At 40.4% G+C, this 21,444-nt stretch overlaps 3 protein-coding genes across 9 annotated transcripts in view; 1 reads left to right on the top strand and 2 right to left on the bottom strand.

Annotated features, from left to right (window-relative positions):
• Positions 1-1,017, bottom strand: part of LOC102222464 (triple functional domain protein) — a 90,981-nt gene extending 89,964 nt beyond the window's left edge. For 3 of the 5 annotated variants that reach the window (XM_023345164.1, XM_023345168.1, XM_023345165.1), the window contains exon 1: positions 668-1,017. In XM_023345164.1, the coding sequence (XP_023200932.1) occupies positions 668-737 (70 nt within the window). In that variant the 5' untranslated portion in view covers positions 738-1,017. The remainder of the gene's footprint in view (positions 1-667) is intronic. The other 2 variants (XM_023345166.1, XM_023345163.1) reach the window with 2 other exon arrangements.
• A 6,183-nt stretch (positions 1,018-7,200) lies between these two features.
• Positions 7,201-10,840, top strand: c13h5orf49 (chromosome 13 C5orf49 homolog). Its single transcript, XM_005809094.2, has 3 exons — positions 7,201-7,438; positions 8,369-8,479; positions 10,590-10,840. Exons 1-3 carry the CDS (start codon positions 7,316-7,318, stop codon positions 10,767-10,769), a joined length of 414 nt encoding a protein of 137 aa, XP_005809151.1. The 5' UTR covers positions 7,201-7,315; the 3' UTR covers positions 10,770-10,840.
• Positions 10,841-13,579: 2,739 nt separating this feature from the next.
• Positions 13,580-21,444, bottom strand: part of LOC102219843 (adenylate cyclase type 2) — a 67,659-nt gene continuing 59,794 nt past the window's right edge. For all 3 annotated transcript variants that reach the window (XM_005809095.3, XM_023344735.1, XM_023344736.1), the window contains 5 exons: positions 20,132-20,278; positions 19,840-19,947; positions 15,842-15,956; positions 15,584-15,708; positions 13,580-14,527 (listed from right to left, as the gene is read on the bottom strand). In XM_005809095.3, the coding sequence (XP_005809152.2) occupies positions 14,375-14,527; positions 15,584-15,708; positions 15,842-15,956; positions 19,840-19,947; positions 20,132-20,278 (648 nt within the window). In that variant the 3' untranslated portion in view covers positions 13,580-14,374. The remainder of the gene's footprint in view (positions 14,528-15,583; positions 15,709-15,841; positions 15,957-19,839; positions 19,948-20,131; positions 20,279-21,444) is intronic.

Genomic DNA, 21,444 nt, shown 5'->3' with positions numbered 1-21,444 from the left:
GCTAGCTCAGCTTAAAGGAGCTAGCATCCACTAGCCAGCAGTGAGGACCCACCAAATCCGAGCCGGGAGTCATTAGCTTCTAGGCTAGCACAGAATTCAAACATGTAGATTAAACAACCAGCCCATTATCAAACACTGGGTTCATGCAATAAATATTGAATACTCCATTTGTACCCGAAAATAAATCACTCTTCCTGTACTATAGGCTGACTCAAAGCCGCTTTGACACATACAGGTCTGGTGGCTAAAGCAGAACATTCCCGTTTTCCTTACAATTTAACTCCAGCTGTTTTTCCACTATTCTTGTTTTGCTATGTAGCTGCTGGGCTGTGTTGGTTTAATAACCATATAGAGACAAGAGCACAGGGTTGAACTACCAAACACTAGAACCAGACAAACAGCAAAATCGAGGAGCTGTCCGAAAATGGAACTTAGGTGAATTAGCAGTCCAGCTAATGCTGAGCTATATGTTGTAGTAGCAGAAATCGATCAGACAGGACATATACACAACAGCATTAGCCTTGGCTATTTACTCTGCGTTTCACTTAAGCATATGAGGGGAATTTACAGACTATTTTCATTATGAGCCAGTAAGAAGTCCACACGGATGGGAAACAATGTCCATCTAGTAGCTGGACCAAAGGAAGCTTGGTCTCCCACTCCTTACCGGTCTTAAAGAACGCCTCTATGTCGCCGGCGTCCTTCGTGGTTTCCTCCGCTCCTTCCCCGGAGCTCATGGCTGCCTCGACCAGATCCCCGGAGCTCACTACCTCCTAAGTGGAAGATGCCTCCAAAAAGCGAAAAAAAGATTGAGCACGGTCTCTCCCGTCCTGGAAAAAAGCGTCATGGAAGCCACACGGATGGCTGCGGGGACTGGTGAGCGTTAGCCGTGCCATCTGCAAACCTCCATCTTGGGGTAACGTAATTGGAAACGATCAGACAGGGGGCACCGGGTTCCTCCTCGGAGTGGAGCCGAGGGGAGAGTCTGTGAGGCGGCGGGAGGGGCTGGGTCGCTCGGCTCGGTGAATCTCCGTCAGATTTCGGAAATGAGCAGACGTCGGGTCATCAAGGAACAACAGGAGTGCAAGTTAGAGGCCAAATATGGATTATTACAAGTTATAACAAAAACGATTACGTGACAAAACGGCGCCTCGTATTATATTTGTGAAAAATGAAAGCATTTAAGTCACTGAATTCACAATTTTACTTTAATCCATGAGCTGTATGTTGTTGTAGTAGCAGAAACAACTTGGGAGTAAACAAACAGATAGAAACTGATTGTTTTAAGGGAATGCTAAAGGTTTAGTTACTAATTCTTCAAGAAAGTAAAACCACAGTAAGGAAAGTCTCCCGGAAACAACAAAACCAGAAAAGTTCCGCTGCTTTGGTTAAGATCCTGCTTTATGAGGCGAGAGCTGACCGCTTGTGGCTGCTGCCATCTGCTGGATGAATCCGGAATTGATGCATTAGATCTGGTCCAACATCATGTATGAAATAAAAAACTTGATTGTGTACATGCAATACTTGTCGAACTTTTTTCACATATTGTCAAGTTACAACCACAAACTTCAATGTATTATATTGGAATTCTATCAACAACAAAAACACCTCAATAAAACACTTTAAAATGAAAATTATGCATCATTTGGGAGGTAAAAGGGAAATCTCTACAAGTTTATTTAAAAAGTTGTTGCTGTTTTCTGAATATTGTAGCATACATTTACATTCAATCTCCCAAGGCATTTTTCTTTTTAAATCTCCTTTTTAGGTATTTCTCTATGTAATTTGTTCACTTAGAGCGGGACTTTTTTCCTCATCTTTCTTTGCAAAACAGCTCCAGCTCAGTCAGATTCTTGCAACTGACAAATCTGCTACTGTTATATACAGAACAAAATAGTCCTGTGTTGAAATACATTCATTTGCTTGTCAACCTGACGTGCAGAAACTATAAAATGTTGACGTCTCCACAAAGCGATAACATGCGAGGTTTTGTTTTGAGTAGAGGGATGATGGGACGTAATTTTCAAAAACTGACTTAGTTTTTTTTTGTTCTCTTTGGCCTCATGTTGCTTTTCTATCAATTCCTTTATCTGAGTACATCTGTCTAATGATTATAACAATGACACACGGAGTTGGATCAAACATTAAGACACCATTAATGTAGAAGTGGTTTTAATTTATTCTTTAAATAAACAATAATAAATAAACTACAGCTTCACTCCCCGTCCGCCACATATGCTGTGTTTCCTGTGTTGTCCACCAGGGGGGAGTGTTATACCAATGCTCAGCTAGCATCTCCAGGAATGTTTACGCTCGTTTCACTGAAATAGATCCATCGTGCTTCTAAATATACAATAATAATAATAATAATAATAATAACAATAATAATAATAATAATAATAATAATCAGCCAAGCTCTCTCTTCACAGTCGTGGTGAAGAGAGAGCTGAGCCAAAAAGCGAAGCTCTCGATTTACCGGTCGATCTACGTTCCCACCCTCATCTATGGTCATGAGCTTTGGGTCATGACCGAAAGAACGAGATCGCGGATACAAGCGGCCGAAATGGGTTTTCTCCGTAGGGTGGCTGGGCTCTCCCTTACAGATAGGGTGAGAAGCTCAGTCATCCGGGAGGGACTCAGACAGTGGCGGCTGGTGCTAAAAAAACTGAGGGGGGCGCACACAAACAAACAAATGAAAAACAAACAAAACAAATCTTAAAAAATAGCACTATTTGAACATGAATTTTGCCCTCCTTTCCTTCCGACCTGCAAGTTTCTCAATTACATTCTTGTTAAAGTCAGTCATCTCTGTGACTAGTCTTTTCTCCATTGACAACATGGCCAATGCATTCAGCCTGTCCTGAGTCATTGAGTTTCTCAGAAGTCTTGATTCTTTTCAGAGTTGAAAAGCACCTTTCAGCTATGCTAAGTTTCCCCCAAAAACTTAGCTTCATTGCATTGTCTAGGTGGCTGCGGCTGTTTTCGTGCCGTTTGCATTTTTCTGAAAGATGTTTTAAGTCTCTTACCCCAGTTGTTGTCCACATTGCCTCCGTGCCAGAACTTTGAAATAGCAAACACGGAAAGCAGTAAAATGCATTGCTTAATGCAAACGTAAACGTGAATCGACCTAACGAACTGCAGCTGTGCTAATGAGTCGAATCGGGGATTGTCCAATCACACAATGTTTTAAAAAAAATTAGCCAGTACTGACGCTCTACCAGTAATGACACAACAAAATGGGTGTGTCCGGGACGCAGAGCGCTGCGCCCTGTGGAAAACCTTAAACAACCAATTAAAAGTCAGCCTCAGATCACCTGCTTGCCAAAAGTTGATGCGCCTACATACACACTCATTAGGACGGCGCCCTGCACATAGGAAGTGTGCACAATGTGAGCAATTAGAATTATGTATTTACTATTTTAATAAATTCTAACATGTCTATTGGACACACAGTATGAATAAATACATTTCTAAGTATTTTGCAGTTCAGAATAGAAATCATTTATTATCTAAACAATTTAAAGGGGGCGGCGCCCAAGCGCCCCCTACTGGCCAGCCGCCACTGGACTCAGAGTAGAGCCGCTGCTCCTTCACATCGAGAGGAGCCAGTTGAGGTGGCTCGGGCATCTGGTCAGGATGCCTCCTGGACGCCTCCCTGGTGAGGTGTTCCGGGCATGTCCCACCGGGAGGAGGCCCCGGGGAAGACCCAGGACACGCTGGAGGGGGCTGGCCTGGGAACGCCTCGGGATTCCCCCGGAAGAGCTAGAAAAAGTGGCTGGGGAGAGGGAAGTCTGGGCCTCCCTTCTGAAGCTGCTACCCCCGCGACCCGACCTCGGATAAGCGGAAGAAGATGGATGGATGGATGGATGGATGGATGGATGGATGGATAATAATAATAATAATAATAATAATAATAATAATAATAATAATAATAATAATAATAATAATAATAATAATAGGATTAGACATATTAACACAGACACATCAAATTTTTACATGGCTGTTGTGGGTTTAACTATATTTGATTGGTACAATTCCAACTAACAGTCCCCATAAATTTATTGTGTTGTCAAAGCCGGCCCAATAAGCAATCTAAGGTGCTGCTGTGAGCAGGAGAAGGGCCTGCAGGACAACTGACTTCTTACAGAGAATATCGATGTCAAAACTTCAGATTTGTTATGTGTACAAATAACTCCCAAAATTTGCTCTGAAATTTTGCTAATGTCAAATTTAAAATCATTTAAATTTAAAATCTGTGTTTATTGAATATTTAGAAGGGCTGACGGCAGGGAGGAAACCTTCTCGTTCTCTTTAGTTACCACATTTTAAGATTGAACTACAACTGAATCTCAACAAATAACTGAAAAAGTCTATTTGTTGTTAAATACAAACCTTCCTGGTGCAACAGTCTGTGAGACAAAGCTGAACAATGGACATAGTTGCCAACCAAATTCAATTGATTTTTCTATTCATGTTCTAAATAATGTGAGATGATTAATATGGGGAGCAAGCTAGATTTTATATAACATGTTAATTCTTAGTTAAATAGCATTAGCTGTTGTGGTGACTGGGAAATTGGCCCCCCATATAACATTTTGTTTAAGGCCATGTTCAGTCTTCAAATAAATCTGTGTTTGACAAAACTATTTTCCTCCATTTTCGTAATATTTGTAAAAGTCTGTTTCAGAGATACATGAGCTTGTAGTCGGTGGCACTGTTGCCGTGTTGCAAGTACAAATCCTGACCTGGGATTTTTAATTAATTTTTTTATTTTTTCACAAAAAGAAGCGAACCTCAATTTCCATTTTGAAACCCAGAAAATGAGTCTTTTCTGACCTCATCACGGTGAATACGGATGTTTGGTTTCATGCTGTTACAGGGACTTGGGATATCCAGCACAGCTGTGCAAAATTTCATTGGTAACAAGAGTGTCGAAACTTCTTGTTCCTTTTTTTAAATTATTTTTTTAAATGAGCAGTGGAAAATTTCAGGGGAAACACAGTGACAGCAGTGGCTTGTTTTTATTAACTCAGCCCCGCTGAATGGCCGACCCCGAGTCCTCGGATTGTTTCATTCCCACTGCAGCCTCCTCCCCCCCAATAAATAGCAATATATCCCTCCGAAATGTCAGCAGTAATTACTCCTGGGCTCTGAGACAACCTCTGAAATGAAAGAAAGCTGGTGACGATCATGTGCCCTTATCCGTGCTTTGTCCACATATCCCCCCTGACTGTCCTCGCTGCTGCTGGAAAGAACCACTGGCGGTCCAAATCTCCGCTCTCCAGACCCGCATGCGGTCTGTGTAGTGTGTGTGTGGGCGTGTGTGTGTGTGTGTGTGTGTGTGTTGCAGTCAGGCACAGCTCCCAGCAGAGTGGCGTCCTTGCATTAGTTACCCCCTGCTAACGCTGTCATAATTACAAGGAGGAGGAAGAGAGAAATGGCAGCAGGTGGGATTGGCTCACAGACTATGGAAGGTGGCCGGGGTCTGATGAATTAAAACTAATAGGTTAACTGGAATGCTGCTCCAATTAGTTTGTCACAGATGCAATTTATATATACAATTATTTGACAAAAAAACAAAGTTTACACCCCTTCAAACTATTATTTTACAACTACCAAACTCAGTGGGTGAAAAATATGCACTGGGGCGCATATTTTGAGGTAAAAAGGATTTATAGTCAGCATTTTCTGTATTTAACGGCTGTTTGCGCCGGTGTAAATGACGTGATCAGTAACAGAGGCCTATAACGTCTTCCCAATTTTAATTTGAATCAATATGAGTTATGATAACGTTTCTCTTTGGGATCAATACAGTATTTTTGAATTTGGATTTGAATTGAAAACGCCTCAGAAGGTACAAAGTTGTGCCCCCTGATCAGACTGGATGTATTTTATTGGGATTTTGTGAGACAGAGCAATGCAAAGTGCTGAGCATTTCACAGAAAACTGATCAGTTGACCAGCTGACAGCATAAAGAGTGTAGCAGAACTGTGAATCAACCACATCATTGCCAGACATCACCACAAAGAAAGTCACAACAGGTTCTGTTCGCAATGTGTCGCAAGACATATAGTAGACGCAGCAGACAGTGGAGACATAATGCTAGGGTTGCTTATCTCCAGCAGGGACAAGAAAGTTTGTCAGAGATTTTTGGAAAATAGACCTAAATACAGGGTAATTCTGGAAGAACATCTCAAATCTCAGGACTTGAGGTTGTTCCAGCATGGTAACTACCTGAAACACACAGCCAGAGCTAAAACGGAGTGGATTAGATCAATGGTCATTCATGTATTAGCACAGTCTGGTCATGATCCAGCAATAAATTGAACAAGGAATCTGTAGCTGTAAATGACAATTGCTATTAGTGTCTGTCTCAGCTAGAGCTAGTTTGCATAGAAGAAGACTTGGTGTAATTTTAGGAAAATGTGGAGCAGATGTTACTACTGACGGTTCCCTCCTACGACGGCCCTACATTCAAATCCCAGCTTCTCAAGTTTGCATGTTCTCTGTGCTCTCTCCGGGTACTCCGGCACGGCCCAAAAAACATGCATGCTTGATTAGATGGCAACTGCCGTGACGGACTGACAGCCTGTCCAGGGTGTGCCCTGCCTCTTGCTCAATGGCCCCTGGAGGTAGGAACCATCTCCCCTGCAACCCAGCACAGATCAAACGGGTAAAGAAGATGGATGGATGTGTCAGACCTTCAATTTCACAATTTTGCCAGTCTGTCTGACCTTTAGATTCAATTTGTTCAGATGAACTGGTACCACACCATCTACTTTATACATTGCCAATGGACTGGATGGTTATTTATATGAATATCTAAAAAAAACATATTTTGAATCATTGAAATGTCGTCCATAATTGAGCCACATATGCCATGTCCTTGAGGCATATTGTGTCCAATCCTTCTAATACTATTTGCTGTCACAAATTAAGTGACAGAGGTCTGAAGGCCCTCCAAGGGATAAATGCCACTGCAGGTGGAGAATAACAGCGGTGAGACAACGTGCCGTCCTCAGATGTTTAGGAGAGCCAGTTAAATTAGCCTGAACATCTGTATTTATACTGAGCTCGAATCACATAAGGAAATTTGTCAATTGCTTTCCCTGGGTGTTACTAAAACCAATTCCTAAAAGGTTACACGTGTGTTTGGCTCAGAATCTCCAATTTCCAAGTCAAACAACGAGCCTCTGAAAGCATCACATCCGACCGCCGCTCGGTATCCTAGCAACCGCCAAACACTACCGTTCTCTCAGGCTGTGACAGTTCCCGTCTTCGGGGAGGTCGGCTCGTTTGTTTGCTCGTGTGGAAGATGGACGCTGACGCTTCACCCGAGGATCAAACCAAAGCGGTGGTTAAACCCTCAATCTTCAGCTTAATCTCACCGCGACGGAAGGAGGCCAAAGAAATGTCCTACTTCAACACCAAGGCAAAGGTAATGCTAATGAAGCTAACGACGTGGAATTCAACTGATATCGTTACGAAATGTCAGCACTCTGATTCTCTTTATTGTACAAATTACAACGAGTGCGCAGTCCCTGCGAGAAAGAGGTCACGGCCGGACGGGAAGTGTCGAAAGCCAAACCCACAATAAGCAAATAATAAAGGGGTAAACATAGAAAAGCGGCCGCGACGGCGCGCGGGGGGAAGGAGTAAAAGCGCACATACGTCAGTCCGACGTGAGGTTCCGAAACTCCACCCCCTCTGGAACTGCGCGCAGGGTAAAAATCTCACCACGTGGGGTCCTCTCGACCCCTTCGAGGTTAAATAGTACATTTTTATAACATTTCGGTTAATGTTATATTCGATGCCTACAGTGTTAGCTTTGTACTCGTCACATTTGAAGCTACATTAAGTTTTTAACCAGCTATTCTAATATATTGATTTCTAAAGTTTTCTTAATAACTCTCTAGGTTTTATCGTAGCGTTTCATATTTTGTTTTTTTAATTTGGTCTTTTACTATTCCTCATTCCAAAACCTACACATTTTCAGGATGCTTTTAGTGGTTTGCTTATTAATCAACTATTGAATATCATATTATGAAACGAAAACCTCCCTCAAAACCTGATAGATTAATGGATTATAATTTAGGATCTGATGACAGATTGACAAACATTTTAGCTACAAAGGACCATTCCCTTGAAACCTGGCATATTAACATGCTTGGCGTCTAGACGCACTCTCACGCTTCGGTGTTGAGCAAGCTCTGCACCGGTAGCAACATGATTCTGTAGAGCAGAAGATGGAAAACTGCTTTTTCATATGCAGGTCTTTTAGCAACATGTTACGTACACATATTGGCAAAAAAAACTGAAGCTCTACCACAAAACACATTCATGCTGTTGGCATCTTCTCCATTTTCAGGTCACTGAAGTGCCCATGTTTGACCGAATGTACCACAACACTGAGGATTTTGATATGAAGGAGCGATTCCACACCCAGAAGTGTGGGAGAGGACTCGACATAAACGAGGAGGTAAGAGCTGCGACAGGTCATTTCCCCTAGTACAATTCTATTTAGGACTGAGTTAACGGTTGATACACTCCTCAGATAATAAAAACAAAAACAAAAAAATGCAGATATTCTCAAATAACCACTGAGAGCATTGCTGGCTTTTTGTAATGAAAAAATCAGATTATAAAAATCTTCTTTCAAATTCTCCTACATTTAATATGACGGTTACACTCCTTAAGCTAATACTTTGTCGAACCACTTTTTGATTTATTTCCATCTTTTGTTCAGTTGTCTTTGTTTCTGTCAATAGGTCTGCCAAAGGTCACGAGAGTACAGTAAGAAAAAAGATGAACAAACTGTTGTTGAGTCTGGCCAGGGAGGAATCCCAGGAGAAATCCTCTGTTATCTGAGAGTTAATAGTTCCACTTTAATTTGAAACACCTGCACAACCCAAGTTGCAACCTTTTAGTAAACAGTACAGCAAAGTATTTGAGAGGCAAAAGTGAAGTTGTCTGTGTTTTACGTCTGTGAGAGACTCGAATGGGCAGAAAAGACTCAAAGGGACCAACTGATTCCTCCATTTTACATGTTGGTGTTGATTTAGTATTTTTAGTGCCCTGCCGCTGACATGCGAGCTTTGTGACATTTGTTTAACGTTTCCTTTCTGAAGCCTTTTCAGTTCCTTGGAGTAATTATTCATGTCAAGGAAAAGTAGCTCACAGTGAGTTTCTGGGTCGCTGAAAGCAGAAAGAGCGATGAACAAAGCGGAGGCAAACACACACCGCTGAACTTGTAATTACCCCGAGTTGAGTGGTTGGCTGTCAGGGCTGCTGACAGTTCCTGCTGAATTAGGACATTGCTTTTCCAAGGATTACATTTGAATATGAATGTAAAATAAACTATTCTCTTGTGTGCTCAGAGAGTGGATTATTTCTTGTTGGCCCCATAGTTTTTGCTGAAACCCATTAAACCGAGACGAGTAGTTCACAGAGCCAGGAGTGGGCGCTATTGCGCCTATAGAGATTTTATATATGTAGTGGAGTTGGGGAGCCACCAAATGAGAAGAGCTTTTTTTTTTCTTCTCTAATATTGGTTTCCTGCCAGCAGGTTCTTCTGGACGTTTATTTTAGCAGCAATGTTTTTGTTGCAACACTTTCTTTGTCCTTCACACTTCTACATTGCTATTCTTGTAAACCAAATTTATTTTGTGTGGGGAATGCAAAGAGAAATGTAAAAAAAAAACAAAAAACTGTACAGAATCTCAAATTGAAAGTCTTCGTAGGCGAAGAGAGCGTCTCTCTTATGAACATCTTTTTTTCAAATGTATCTTAGTAAGGTATTTCTAAACTGATCTGGTTTTGCTGTTGTCAGGAAATGACCCTAAAAAGAGCTACTTGTTTAAACTTACACAGATCTAAAATCATATCGATAGCCTCTGACTCCTGAACATCTTTTTAATGACTATTAAAAGTTGGTTAGTGTTTGTCCTTATGTACTTAGCACCGGTGCTCCCCAGGGATGTGTTCTCACCCCACTTCTCTTTACACAAAGGACTGCGCCTCAGCTGACTTGTTTGCAGAACTCCTGAAGTTCATAGATGACACCACTGTCATCGGTCTGACCCAGGACAACAACGAGTTTGCGTACAGATGGTGTGAAGCCAAAGTTAAATTCCTTGACTGCGCTCACAGACTCGACCAATAAAGCCGATTTTTAGCCTCTTGTGATGCCGTGGGTTGTCTGAAAATAGCTCCTTGTTGGGTATTTGAACAGGAGAATGTGTCAAAGCATTTGGCCATTTCTCCACAGAAGTGGTTCACCACCAGACAGAAAATCAACCTTTCTTCTTTGGCCGTCCCATTTGCCCCTCGGCATAAATCCTGTAGCCGGGGTGTAGCTGAAGAGCAGAACAAATACAAGAACAACCCAGAACTCTTGCTGAACTAAAGAAAAATATTCAAAGGTCCCCTTTCTGTATGCACCAACCTTGCAAGAGGTTGCATGAAGACATTTAGCTTGAAATATTTCTAAACATTCAGCTCAGATTTAGGATATTTCCGAATCTATCCAAAGACGTTTGAAAGCACCACGGCGTATCCAGTTCTAAGCATCACTTTCTCTGCCCTACCAGGAGAAGTCCAGACCGGTAGCTCTACTGTCGTCTTCGGAATATGGGCGTCGTTTCAATTCAACCATCAACCGAACAGCGAAGCGGCACCCACGCGTGGCTTTGATCGAATCCGATTTTTACAGAAAAAGCGGGATCATCTGGAGTATGGCAGAAGGATATGGGTCAGTGGTTCCACTCTGAAAGCTCTGTCCCACCCTGACATACAAGGGGCTGGTTCCTTCTGTCTTTGCATAATAAATGTGTTTTTTACCAGGTTGTCTTTGTGTGATAGGACAGTCTCTACCACCGTTTACCTTTTTAGATATATGCTTGACATCGAGTTTCAGATTGAATAACATTCATAGATATGCTACCTTCTCTGCAGATGAATCAGAAAGTAAACACACAGTGACATTAAACACAAAATAGTGATTTAGAATCACTGTAATGTCATGAACAAGTTTGTTCACACGACAAGTCATTAAAAACATGCATCACCCTCCAACTAATTCCCGTCTTCTCCGTCATAGTTTGCGCCAGTGGCGACATCTTGTTGTTGATCATGTGACTCGTGTGATGCGGAAAAAAATTGTTTCTATTGAAGTTTTGCGAAATAAACCAATTCTATGCAGCTGAAAAACCACCTCAGCCTTGCGCCAAAACTTTTTTGTTGAAAATCTAGGTCTTTTGTTTTTGTTTTTTTGTTTTTTTTTTCAAAACTGGCGAGCTTCTAATTAAGTACATTTATTTTTGAAATGTCAAATTGCACAATTATATGGTCAGTGGTCTGCTTTTCACATCAAATTACCGGTTCCCTGAACTGGAAAAATACTTGAGGTGTCATGTTTATATTTCAGACATCTTGTATTTTTTGACTGCTTATTGCTTTTTTCTTTTTCTTTTTCCACCTTCACCTTTTTCAAACGCCTGTTTTATCCTTAACAATCTTCTTTGACTCACCAGGCTCCTTGTTTCCTTTCGTGCGCAAACTGTGAACTTACACGACCAGAACCGTCTCTGTATATCAAATAACTTTAGTCGGGATATTTGTCTTATGGTAGAAATATACCTTTTATTCTCGGTAGCGCGGCGGGGAGCTATTTAGGTCTTGTTTGGTGTTTGTTAATGAGGATTAGGAGCTAACACACAAGGTGATATTTTCTGTTTTCAAATAAGAAGGGAAAAGAAACTGGATGAGTAAATGAACAGTGCTGTAACACGGGGTAGTAGTTTGTAACTAAAGCCTTAAGAATAATTGGTTTCACACCTCAGGGAGCCGAGGAGTAAAATCTGGTCTGTTTCTCCTTGGCACTTTTCTGTAACATCGTTGTTCTCGCTGCATGGATTTATGAATATTAATACCAACATACTTGAAATGTCTCTTACATTTTCCTTGTTAACATTTTCATGGAGCAGTGAGTTGCTTTTGTGAAACAAGAGGCAAGATGAAGTGCTTCTATAAGTTATTTCTATACAATGTTGTATTCAAATGTGTCCTTTCTGATCCAGCATATAATAAAATATTTAATCATGGCCTTGGATATTATTTCTTTGCTTGCATTTTCTTTAAGTTCCCAAAAAAAAAAAAAAATCCAACTGAGTAACAATATGACTCAAAACGCAGCTATGATCTGGAACAATTCTCTGTTTAGTTTAGGCTTACATTTTCTTTCTTAAAAAACAAACAAACTAGATTTTAGCACATATATGGTTTATCGGTCCTCCAAATGAAAATATTTGCAGGTTTAGGCATTTAAAACATGTTATTTGGATTAGGGAAGTAATGCTAACTTACCATAACTAATCGTGAAAGTCTGAAACGTTCTCAGCTGACTCCGTTGTGGGGCAAAGAAGGAGTTTTCATAAAATGAGGAATGTTACGGAAAAACCCGGGTTTCATCTTCACAAGAACAAAACAGTCAGAGGCTTCCTCAGAATCGCTGTGATACGGACTGTTGCAGGAGATCCTTTCATCCCACAGCCATCAGGATCTACAATAACTCTTAACCTAATAACGTAAATGGTATTGGCGACAACATTTAATTTTCCTTTGGGATTAAAAAAGTATTTTTGAATTGAATTTAATAAAATTCTAAAAGTTTTATTTAGAATATGTTATGTTATATAGTTAACATAACACAGTTATGTTAACTATGTTAACTAGTTAACATAACTAGTTATATGTTAACTAGTTAACATATAATTAACTAGTTATTATATGTTTAGTCAAAACATATTTTGACTAAAAACTACACCAAAAATACTTTTAGTGTGATTTTGTGTTTTTGCAGTGAATAACCTGCACACTGTGGTCGTAATCGGGGCCGGATTTGGAAAGTTAAGGGCCCATGGGCTAGAGCCAGTTTTGCTGCCCTATCCAGAATAAATAAAATAATAATAATTTCACTCACGCAAATTACATCACATTATGAGGTAAGTCTGCACATTAGTAGGTTTAAAATGTCCCATGTGAAATGGCTCCAAGTTGGTATCAAAAAGATGTACTACAAGTTTATAATTTTCCAATATTTGACTATTGTATACAATAGTATACAATAGTATATTATAAAAGTGTAACAATATTAAAACAACAATTCGTATTGGCCTATTTGTTTTACATAAGGCACAATTCGTTAGCCTAATAGCATAGTTGCCTAAGTCAAATAGGACTTAGGCAACTATGCTATTAGGCAACTAGGCTATTAGGTTGATGAAATTAAAACATGCATTCATTACAAAAAACATTCAATATCTTTGGGGCCGCCCGAAAACATGGAGCCCTGGGCTACTGCCCGTGTCAGTCCTTTCTAATAATTTATCCAGATCACCCATAGCAGAGTTTATAGAAATGGAATTAACTAGTTATTATTTGTTTTGACATTTTGATAAATGTATGAAAATATTTACTCCAAGTCTGTCCCAACTATTTTTAAGCACGCTGTGCATGTTTTTACTGAATGACGGTTCCAACGTGGGCTTTTTAGCTTTTGGAGAATTAAAACAACACGCACTGAGAATTTATATACAAATGTTTTAATGGATAACAAAAAGAGATGGCAGTGAACGTTCACACACATGCTGTCGGCATGGCTCCAGCTTTAATTATATAAAAAACAGAAACCTTCCCCCCTTGATTCATGAGTCAGACTCCACCTGTTGCCATGTGGGACACATATGCAGCTATAAAGCTAGAAATACAATCACAGGTTTTATTTATCTTTTTTTTTTTTTTCTTTTGGCAAACTACCCATCAAGCTGGCAATTTGTTGACACCAACAGCCCCTATATGACGAGAATTATTGTAACATCCATTTGGAAATGAAATGAACCAAAAATCAGCTCTCAGTGCCAATCAGGCAGGCAGAGTTGATAAAAAAAAAACAAAAAACAAAAACAAAAAAAACAAATCGACTCGACAGGCGGCTCAATTTGCTCAAGTATAAGGCCGTGAAGCACTGCGACACCGGCATGGGTAATTAGCTCCACACTACTACTATTTTACAGACAGGTGACTGGGGGTCCTTGAGAGCTGCACTAATTTAGCCACCCTCTCTTTAGTCAGGCTCTCCTTTAGGCCGTGAAGAGACTCCTCAGAGTGACGTCCTCGTAACACTGGAGAGGTGCAAACCCACTCAGAGTGCAGCGTTGAAGGACCGCGCCGGCCTACCTTGGCCTCCTTGACGGATGCCGGCCCTGTGCGCCGCTGGCTCTTGGTAATGGGTTCTACTTACAGAGCATGACAAATCACTTCTGTGCCACTTTGTGCGATTGTTGTTGTCAGGCGTGTTTTGGCGGTCGAGGCGTGCTCAGGGCATCACGGTCCCCTGCGACAGAGATCGGCTCATCTCTGTGTGGACGAAGTAGGTCTTCAGCTCCCCTTTGCCCTTCACGTTGATGATGCCGCGGCATGAACACATGTAGCCCAGGTTGGATAAGATGCCACTGGTCTCTTCTGTCACCTGAATGTCACAAAAGCCTTTGGATTATTGAGAAGCTTAGACTTGCAGTCTCAACCAAATATTTGTACGTTTTGTTCTCACTGTCAAGCTAAACTTTCTCTTGCGTTTGCTAAGACGTGATAACCAAATTATTTTTATTTGCTAAATGTTAAGAATAATGCAAGGTTTTCATACGTTCCGAGTGTATGACTTTATTTTTTCAAAAGGATGCGGCGGAGATTTTTGTTTTTGTAAGAACATGGCCTCAGTCCTGTAGAAAGAGTATCCATGCATCCTTATGAAGTCTTAAATTCATGTGACCTAAAATCAAGGCCTTAAAATGTCTTTTAAAAAAAGTAAGTTGGCCTTAAATATGCTAATCTTAGATCTTGAAACTACAATTTAATCTCATATGTAGTTTTTTTTTCCTCGCAGAACTTTTCTGTCAGGCAGAAATTTGAGTTACACTCGGACGTTTTGTGACTCGAGGCAGTTGAGGTATTAGCTATAGCTGCTAACATGCCTTTGCTAGCTCGCTAGCTTTTTTGTGTCTAAAGTGGGTGAATTTGTTGACACACGGAGAGCAACGAACAATACTGAGAGACAAAAGTGATCGCCACTCAACGCACATGAAAAGTAATGAAACGGGTCTTAAATTTCATTCTAGGTGGCATTAAAAAGGTCTTTAAAATACTTTGTGAAACCTGCAGGCAGCCTGTGTAGAGAGCCACAAGTTCTCTCTGAAACAATGGGCCAAACTGCCAGCTAGCTACTGTCAGAACCTTGCAGGACACTGACAACTTTTTACCCAAGTCTTTTTTTACCCAGTTTTAAAAGGCAATTCTACCAAATACTAAAGAAATGTATGAACATTTCTGAAACTGAAGAGAGGGAAAAAAAATTCCCTCTCTTATTAATTATTCTAATTATTCTGGCATTTAGAAAATAGTGTTAATTTTGTAATCCTAACTGACTTAGATGATCAGTAAAAATTTAGTCTAATTTGCTATCAGTGAGGAAAAACTCTCTCTGATTTCAGCTGTACATTGATAGACATGCATCATACAGACGTCTTACTTGGATTTTACCCAGAACCCCCGTGGTTTCCATCCTGCTGGCCACATTAACACTATTCCCCCAGATGTCATATTGAGGCTTCTGAGCCCCAATGACTCCCGCTATCACCGGCCCATGGTTAATACCTGGCAAAACAGCAGCATAACCAAAAGAGATAAACATTGGGGGAATCTTCACAAATATTCAACAAAATGGATTCTGAATAAAATAGACGGAAACAAATATGCACAGTTTTAAGGTTGTGGAGACGATTTCTACCTATTCGCAGCTTGAAGTCATTAAACGAGTGTTTGTTGATGACGTCTAGCTTCCCGACCAGCGCAAAGGCAAACTCCACCATGGTGCCTATGTGCATGTACTGTCTGTCGTGTTCCTGAGGAAAATGCAGAGTGAACAGAAACGTGTGTTAAGGTGAACAGCAACAAAACCTCTGTCTCAATGACAAAAACACGAGGAACTCAAACTGGAGTCACAATCTGCGTCTCCATTGCAAATGTGCTAAACAGATTGTCAATATTAAGCTAATGTAGAAAAAAAAAAAAACTTTTGCAATTACAGTGTTTCCATTAAATAAGAAATGTGATCAAAATCACACATGAATAAGTTTGTTCATGCAATAAGTCAATATCGCGACATCTTCATCTGACTACTTCCTGTCTTCTTCTTGGTTTGAGCCAGTGGCAACATCCGGTTGTTGATCACGTGACTCATTTGATGCTCAAAAAGTATTTCCACTGCATGAACCAGCTTATTCCTGTGTGGTTTTCATTTTATTTCTTATGTGATGGAAACACCACAGTTGTTAAATGATGGGTTTTTTTTTTCCAACATCAGCAGAATACAGACAAAAATCTGCGCCCATTTGTAATGGAAACAAAGCCACAGTTATCCAAGTTTACCTCCAAGACGTCTGCTCAGAAAATCAGTGACCAACACGGAAACGAGGAGAGTTGTTTCTTTTTGTCAAATCCATAAAATAAACAGTACTTTTGAAAAGTGATGATAAGTATGAGAAATGAAACCAGGGGAAATTGCGTCAAAACCTTTTCTGCCTTTTAATGTGACATTTATCCTACGCAGCTCAACTGAAATCAAAACATCGATGTCTGAAGAGCCTGTTATGTCACTTCCTGTCCTACTTCATGTTCTTCTTCGTGGTTTATTCACTCTGCCAGGCTGGCAGTAATCAAACCCGGGTCTCAGCAGGTTGAAACCAATCGCTGAATTGACAGAGATTAATTATTGTTTTCGGTTCAATCTGTTTGAAGAGAAGCTGAAAAAGAAGAAAAGAGCTGGAACAAGCTGCCAGCATAACTGTGCATTACAGGAAGTAGTCTTCTTAAGTTTGCACCTGCCACCTGTTGCAGGGAATCTGATGAACCACAAATAGAGACCAGCTGTCCTTGAGGTTAGCATGAAATTTGCTCGTTTGAATCATTCAGGTTAAGCCAGAGTTTTGCGGAGAGGTCACAAAGGATTTCATGCACCGAATGTGTACAGTAGGTCCTCAAGATTAAACGTAGCTGCTCTGAAAATGTGCCCCCTTAAACACATAAATATAAACCAGTTAACAGTGATTAGAGAAGATTTTTGTCTCAATTTCTCTGACCAGGTCTTTGTTTTATAAATGCTCGACATGTAAAATGAAGAAGCAACTCGTGGCAACATGAAGAAGGACATGAAGTTTGCACCGACTTAAAGAACTTTGACGAAAGGTGAGAAACAAAGTTGTTCAGATGTAATTCAATAACTAGCTTTAAAATAATTTTGGAAATGAGTTTAAAGCAATTTCTAAATTTTGGAGCCTACAGCGAATCAGAGTGCCAGTAGCAGCTTAGCTTATGCACCCGGACAATGATCTGAAGTACACAAGTGATTTTATCTTTAGACAAAAAGCTAAATTAAAGTTTTGAAGTGGCCTAGTCAAAGTTTCAGAAATGGCTTTGGCATAAAATCCCATTGAAATGCTTTGCCATGGTCTTAAATATGCTAATCATTCTTAAATATCCTCCAGTGTGACCAATTTAAAGACATTTGCCAAAGAACACTGGATCAAAATTAATCTATGGTGATGTCATTTCCTGTTATTACAAAAGCTTGATGGCTCAGGTTAGGTTGGGTTCAGAAAGACAAAGTGCCAGTTTGGTTTGGATACATTTTTTCCCCCCTGAAATGAATAAAAATATTTGAAAACTGTGTTTTGTTTTTGGTCAGGTTATCTATGGCTGATGAAAATAAGTTTCATGATTTACTTTATCAGAAGATGTCCTCACAGTCAGAGATCTGGAGAAAATGCTACAATTTAGAGTGGGGAAGTATAACAAAGTCAGGACGTGGTTGACTAGTTAAAGAGCGTACACTTTAACCGTCTGGTAGCTTTTTTAATATATATGTATTTGGGTTTGGGGTTAGTAGTTTAATTGTACAAGCTAACTGTCACATAAAAACTAAAAGGCAAAAATAACTACAAATGTCGATTGATGAGTCTGTCCCGTTGGAAAGTTAAGACATATTTAAAGAAAGCCTCTTGACTGATGCATTAGCAGTATCTGAATAGGAGGCGGGGCTGAGTGAACGCCCAATTAATCCAGATTTTTAGCAATCAGGCAGATCTCCTGACACCGCGCTGATGTCTGAACAAGACCCCCATTTGTTCACATGCATTCAGATGTTTGGCAATGAATCACTGATGGACGGGTGATGCTGCTGCAGATTTCACAGAGCGACCCACACCGGGCTTTTAGCTGCGCTTGGAACGCCGTTGACGCTGCAATGCTTTTCACTGCCCCATTTTTTGTGGCCTCAGGCACCCGTAGATAACTAGGAGGGAAAGTCCAGGGACTTGTCAAATGTACATACAGGAACTAAAAGATGCCCTCTGTTGACGCTCTGCATGAAGCTGCTGTATTCTCAGAATAGAGCCTCCAAAAGTCTTCATAACCAATCAACTTCTTGGCATTTTGTCGCATCACAAAGACAAAGTTTAGTGTTTTCAATTGGGGATGGTTTGTAATAAATCCAGGACAAAGTAGAGTGTGTCATTGGTGTGCATTTTGCATTTGAGCGACTTTTAGTGCAGCATCTTACTGTAAAAATCTTTCAAGTATGAATACTAGCATACAAAATTACCCTCAGGTTGTATGTTTTTCATATTTACAATTAGCCACTTGAATTTTTCAAGGTTGTTTTTTTTTTTCTTTCTCTTTTAACCAGTTATTGCCATAAAATGTTCCCCATTTTGGTCATCCTATTCATACTATTTTAAATTAATAAGTAATTTTGTATCAGTATCAGACAAATGCAGGACTTTGTTGTTTGCGATTCTCACACCGGTCATCAACTGAGACGAAGACTTGTGACATCATCTAAATAGTTAGCGTTAGCTTCTGCCAATTTTATTAGGTGGTTAGCGGTTTAGCGTTAGCTTCCCCATATTTTTCTATCTGTAGCATCTTAGCAATAGCATTCTCTATTTTTTTTTTTATGTCTCGCAGTTGGTGTAAGTTGGCTCAAATTTTTATGTGTTTAGCGGTTAGGTGTTAGCAGAGCTAAGATTATTGTTTACAGAATAAGTGGCTAGTGAGCTTAACTATTTGTTAAGTCTTGCCCACAATGTCAATAACTACAGTTGATTTTAGTGCAAACATATATTTTATATTACAACCTTGACGGCCATTTTGAACCACATGATTTCTATGGTTCAAAATAGGAAGGCCATGTTTTGACGCCAAACACATTCATCTAACTGACAATTTTAGTGCAGAAATTTATTTTCCATGACAACCATGGTGGCCATCTTGAGAAGTCAAAATATTATCAGTACATATGAAATCCGTGGTCCAATTATGAATGATTTAACACTAAACGTATTCATCTGTGATAAATATGGGCAAATCAAGAGCAAAAATAAATTTTCCTTCACGACTGGTAGCCATCTTGAATTTTTTTAGTGGCTGAGAGTTTAGTATCAGTAGACCCCACCCTATGTTGCAATTAAAGCTGCAGGTCTTTTGATTATGTTTCTCTTAGCTTCAAACATGGAGATTCAAATTCCTGCTGATTGTTCTCAGGAGTCAGACTGAAGTTGAACATCAATGTTCCAAAAGTTATGAAAACCAGCCATTCTTACCTCCCACATAAAGCCCAGTAAAATACATAGAACACAGTGGTTTGATTGGGACAGAATGCACTTGTAGCTACAAGCTACTTGTCTTAGGATTTGCTGAGTCTTACTGTTAAGGTGGAGAAAAGCTTACTTGTGTGGACTCTGGTCCTGGAGCCACATTGAGCCCAGTTGCAGCCATGTAGGTGCTGCCAATGGTCTTTATCTTCTCCACGCCGCTGAACTTGGGCTTAGACAGCAGCTGTGAACGGAGAGGGAACCCAGCACAAAGTATGAAACAGGAGCAGCATCCCAACGACCGCCTGGCTTTGTGCTCCTTCCGCTCAGGAGCATCATGACACTTCCCAGGGGAAGGTCAAAAATCTTTCTTTTGTCTTTTTCCACACTTCCAGACAGTCAGGATTATTAGTAAGAGAGGAGTTTACCTCATCAAAGTCGGCTATGATCTCGTTGAGAAGTCGGAGGCACTCCAGTCCTTCCTTATTGACATCAGACTCTGTGTAAAACTCTTTGAAGTCCGGGATGGAGGCGAACATCACACACACTGACTCGTACGACTGATGATAAAGGTCCTGATAACAAGCGAAGAAGAAGAAGAAGAAGATAACAGCTAGCTGGGCCGTATCGAACAGGCACTCGCGGCAGAAAGATGAAGAGAAATGGCCTGTGGTTTCATTGGGCTTTACAAAAAAATAAAAAATAAAACAGCATGACCTAAATGCCTCATGCTGAACACTGACACTTAGACTTTAAATAAATAAGAAGACGCTTTAATCATCTCTGCAGGGACGCCGGGTCCCCGTGGCAGCCGGAAAATAGGGGCATTCATCTTTAGAAAGGAGGAGGTAAGAACAGAGCAGCTCAGGTGACGCGCAGAGCGAAAGGGGTTTTGTCTTGTGCAACTTTTCTTTTTGGAAATGTTTCAGACCAGAAAGTAAAGCAAGTTGTACTGGGCGAAGAGATCATGCAAAGTCTAACAGCTAAGAAAAACAACATCAACAACAGCATGCGAATGTGGACTAATTTATTGGCACCTATGGTAAATAATGTATGAAAAAAACCTGAGATCAATTCATTTATCACAATAATAAAAAAGTGAGGAGAATTAACTTGACTACATTTATTCCTTGTGGATAAAAGTCCCACCCTGTTAAATAGTTTTCAGCAAAACCATTATTTTTGCCTGTAGAAAGAATTTCCTCTAAATAAACCCGAGCGTTGCAAACATTTCAACTTTATTTCTTTCGTCAGGCTTTCTAGAAACTTCTATTTAGTCGTCCGCCATCTTGTCTTTCTTTGTGTTCATAACATGACGCAGAGACCCGTCTCTTTCAGCCACTGGCCACAAAGCTGGACCTATTTTCATCTGCCCCGCACACAAACAGAAACCTCAGAGGCTCATTGCAGAGAGGGGCATCTTGGGGGGCCAGCACATCTCCATGACAACCATTACATGAAAAACGCCAGTCAGTTCTTTGGAAATGCTACCATCACAAATGTAAACATGTGGTCGTTGGCTTAACGCAACCAGAACCTTAACTGGATCTGTAATCAGATTAGGGTAGGTGTCCTAATCAGTGCGATATCAAAGTTGGATCGATTTCCAGGATCGATATCAGAGCAATTTCTGATATTGATTAATAATAAATGGCTCAGATGTTCTCATACCTACTGCTGCTGACTATTGTTCTCTGTTTGATTGAAATTGCTCGAACAAAAGTCCACAAGATTAGTAATA

The sequence above is a fragment of the Xiphophorus maculatus genome, chromosome 13 (assembly GCF_002775205.1).
Source record: "Xiphophorus maculatus strain JP 163 A chromosome 13, X_maculatus-5.0-male, whole genome shotgun sequence".
Lineage (NCBI taxonomy): Eukaryota > Metazoa > Chordata > Actinopteri > Cyprinodontiformes > Poeciliidae > Xiphophorus > Xiphophorus maculatus.
This window is presented reverse-complemented; position numbering and strand designations above follow the sequence as displayed.

What these genes read in the sequence shown, in the direction of transcription:
- c13h5orf49 (XM_005809094.2), top strand. Translation starts at nt 7,316, where the DNA reads ATGGACGCTGACGCTTCACCCGAGGATCAAACCAAAGCGGTGGTTAAA. An exon ending in ACTTCAACACCAAGGCAAAG is followed by an intron (nt 7,439 to 8,368) that starts GTAATGCTAATG and finishes CTCCATTTTCAG; the next exon opens with GTCACTGAAGTGCCCATGTT. An exon ending in GACTCGACATAAACGAGGAG is followed by an intron (nt 8,480 to 10,589) that starts GTAAGAGCTGCG and finishes CTGCCCTACCAG; the next exon opens with GAGAAGTCCAGACCGGTAGC.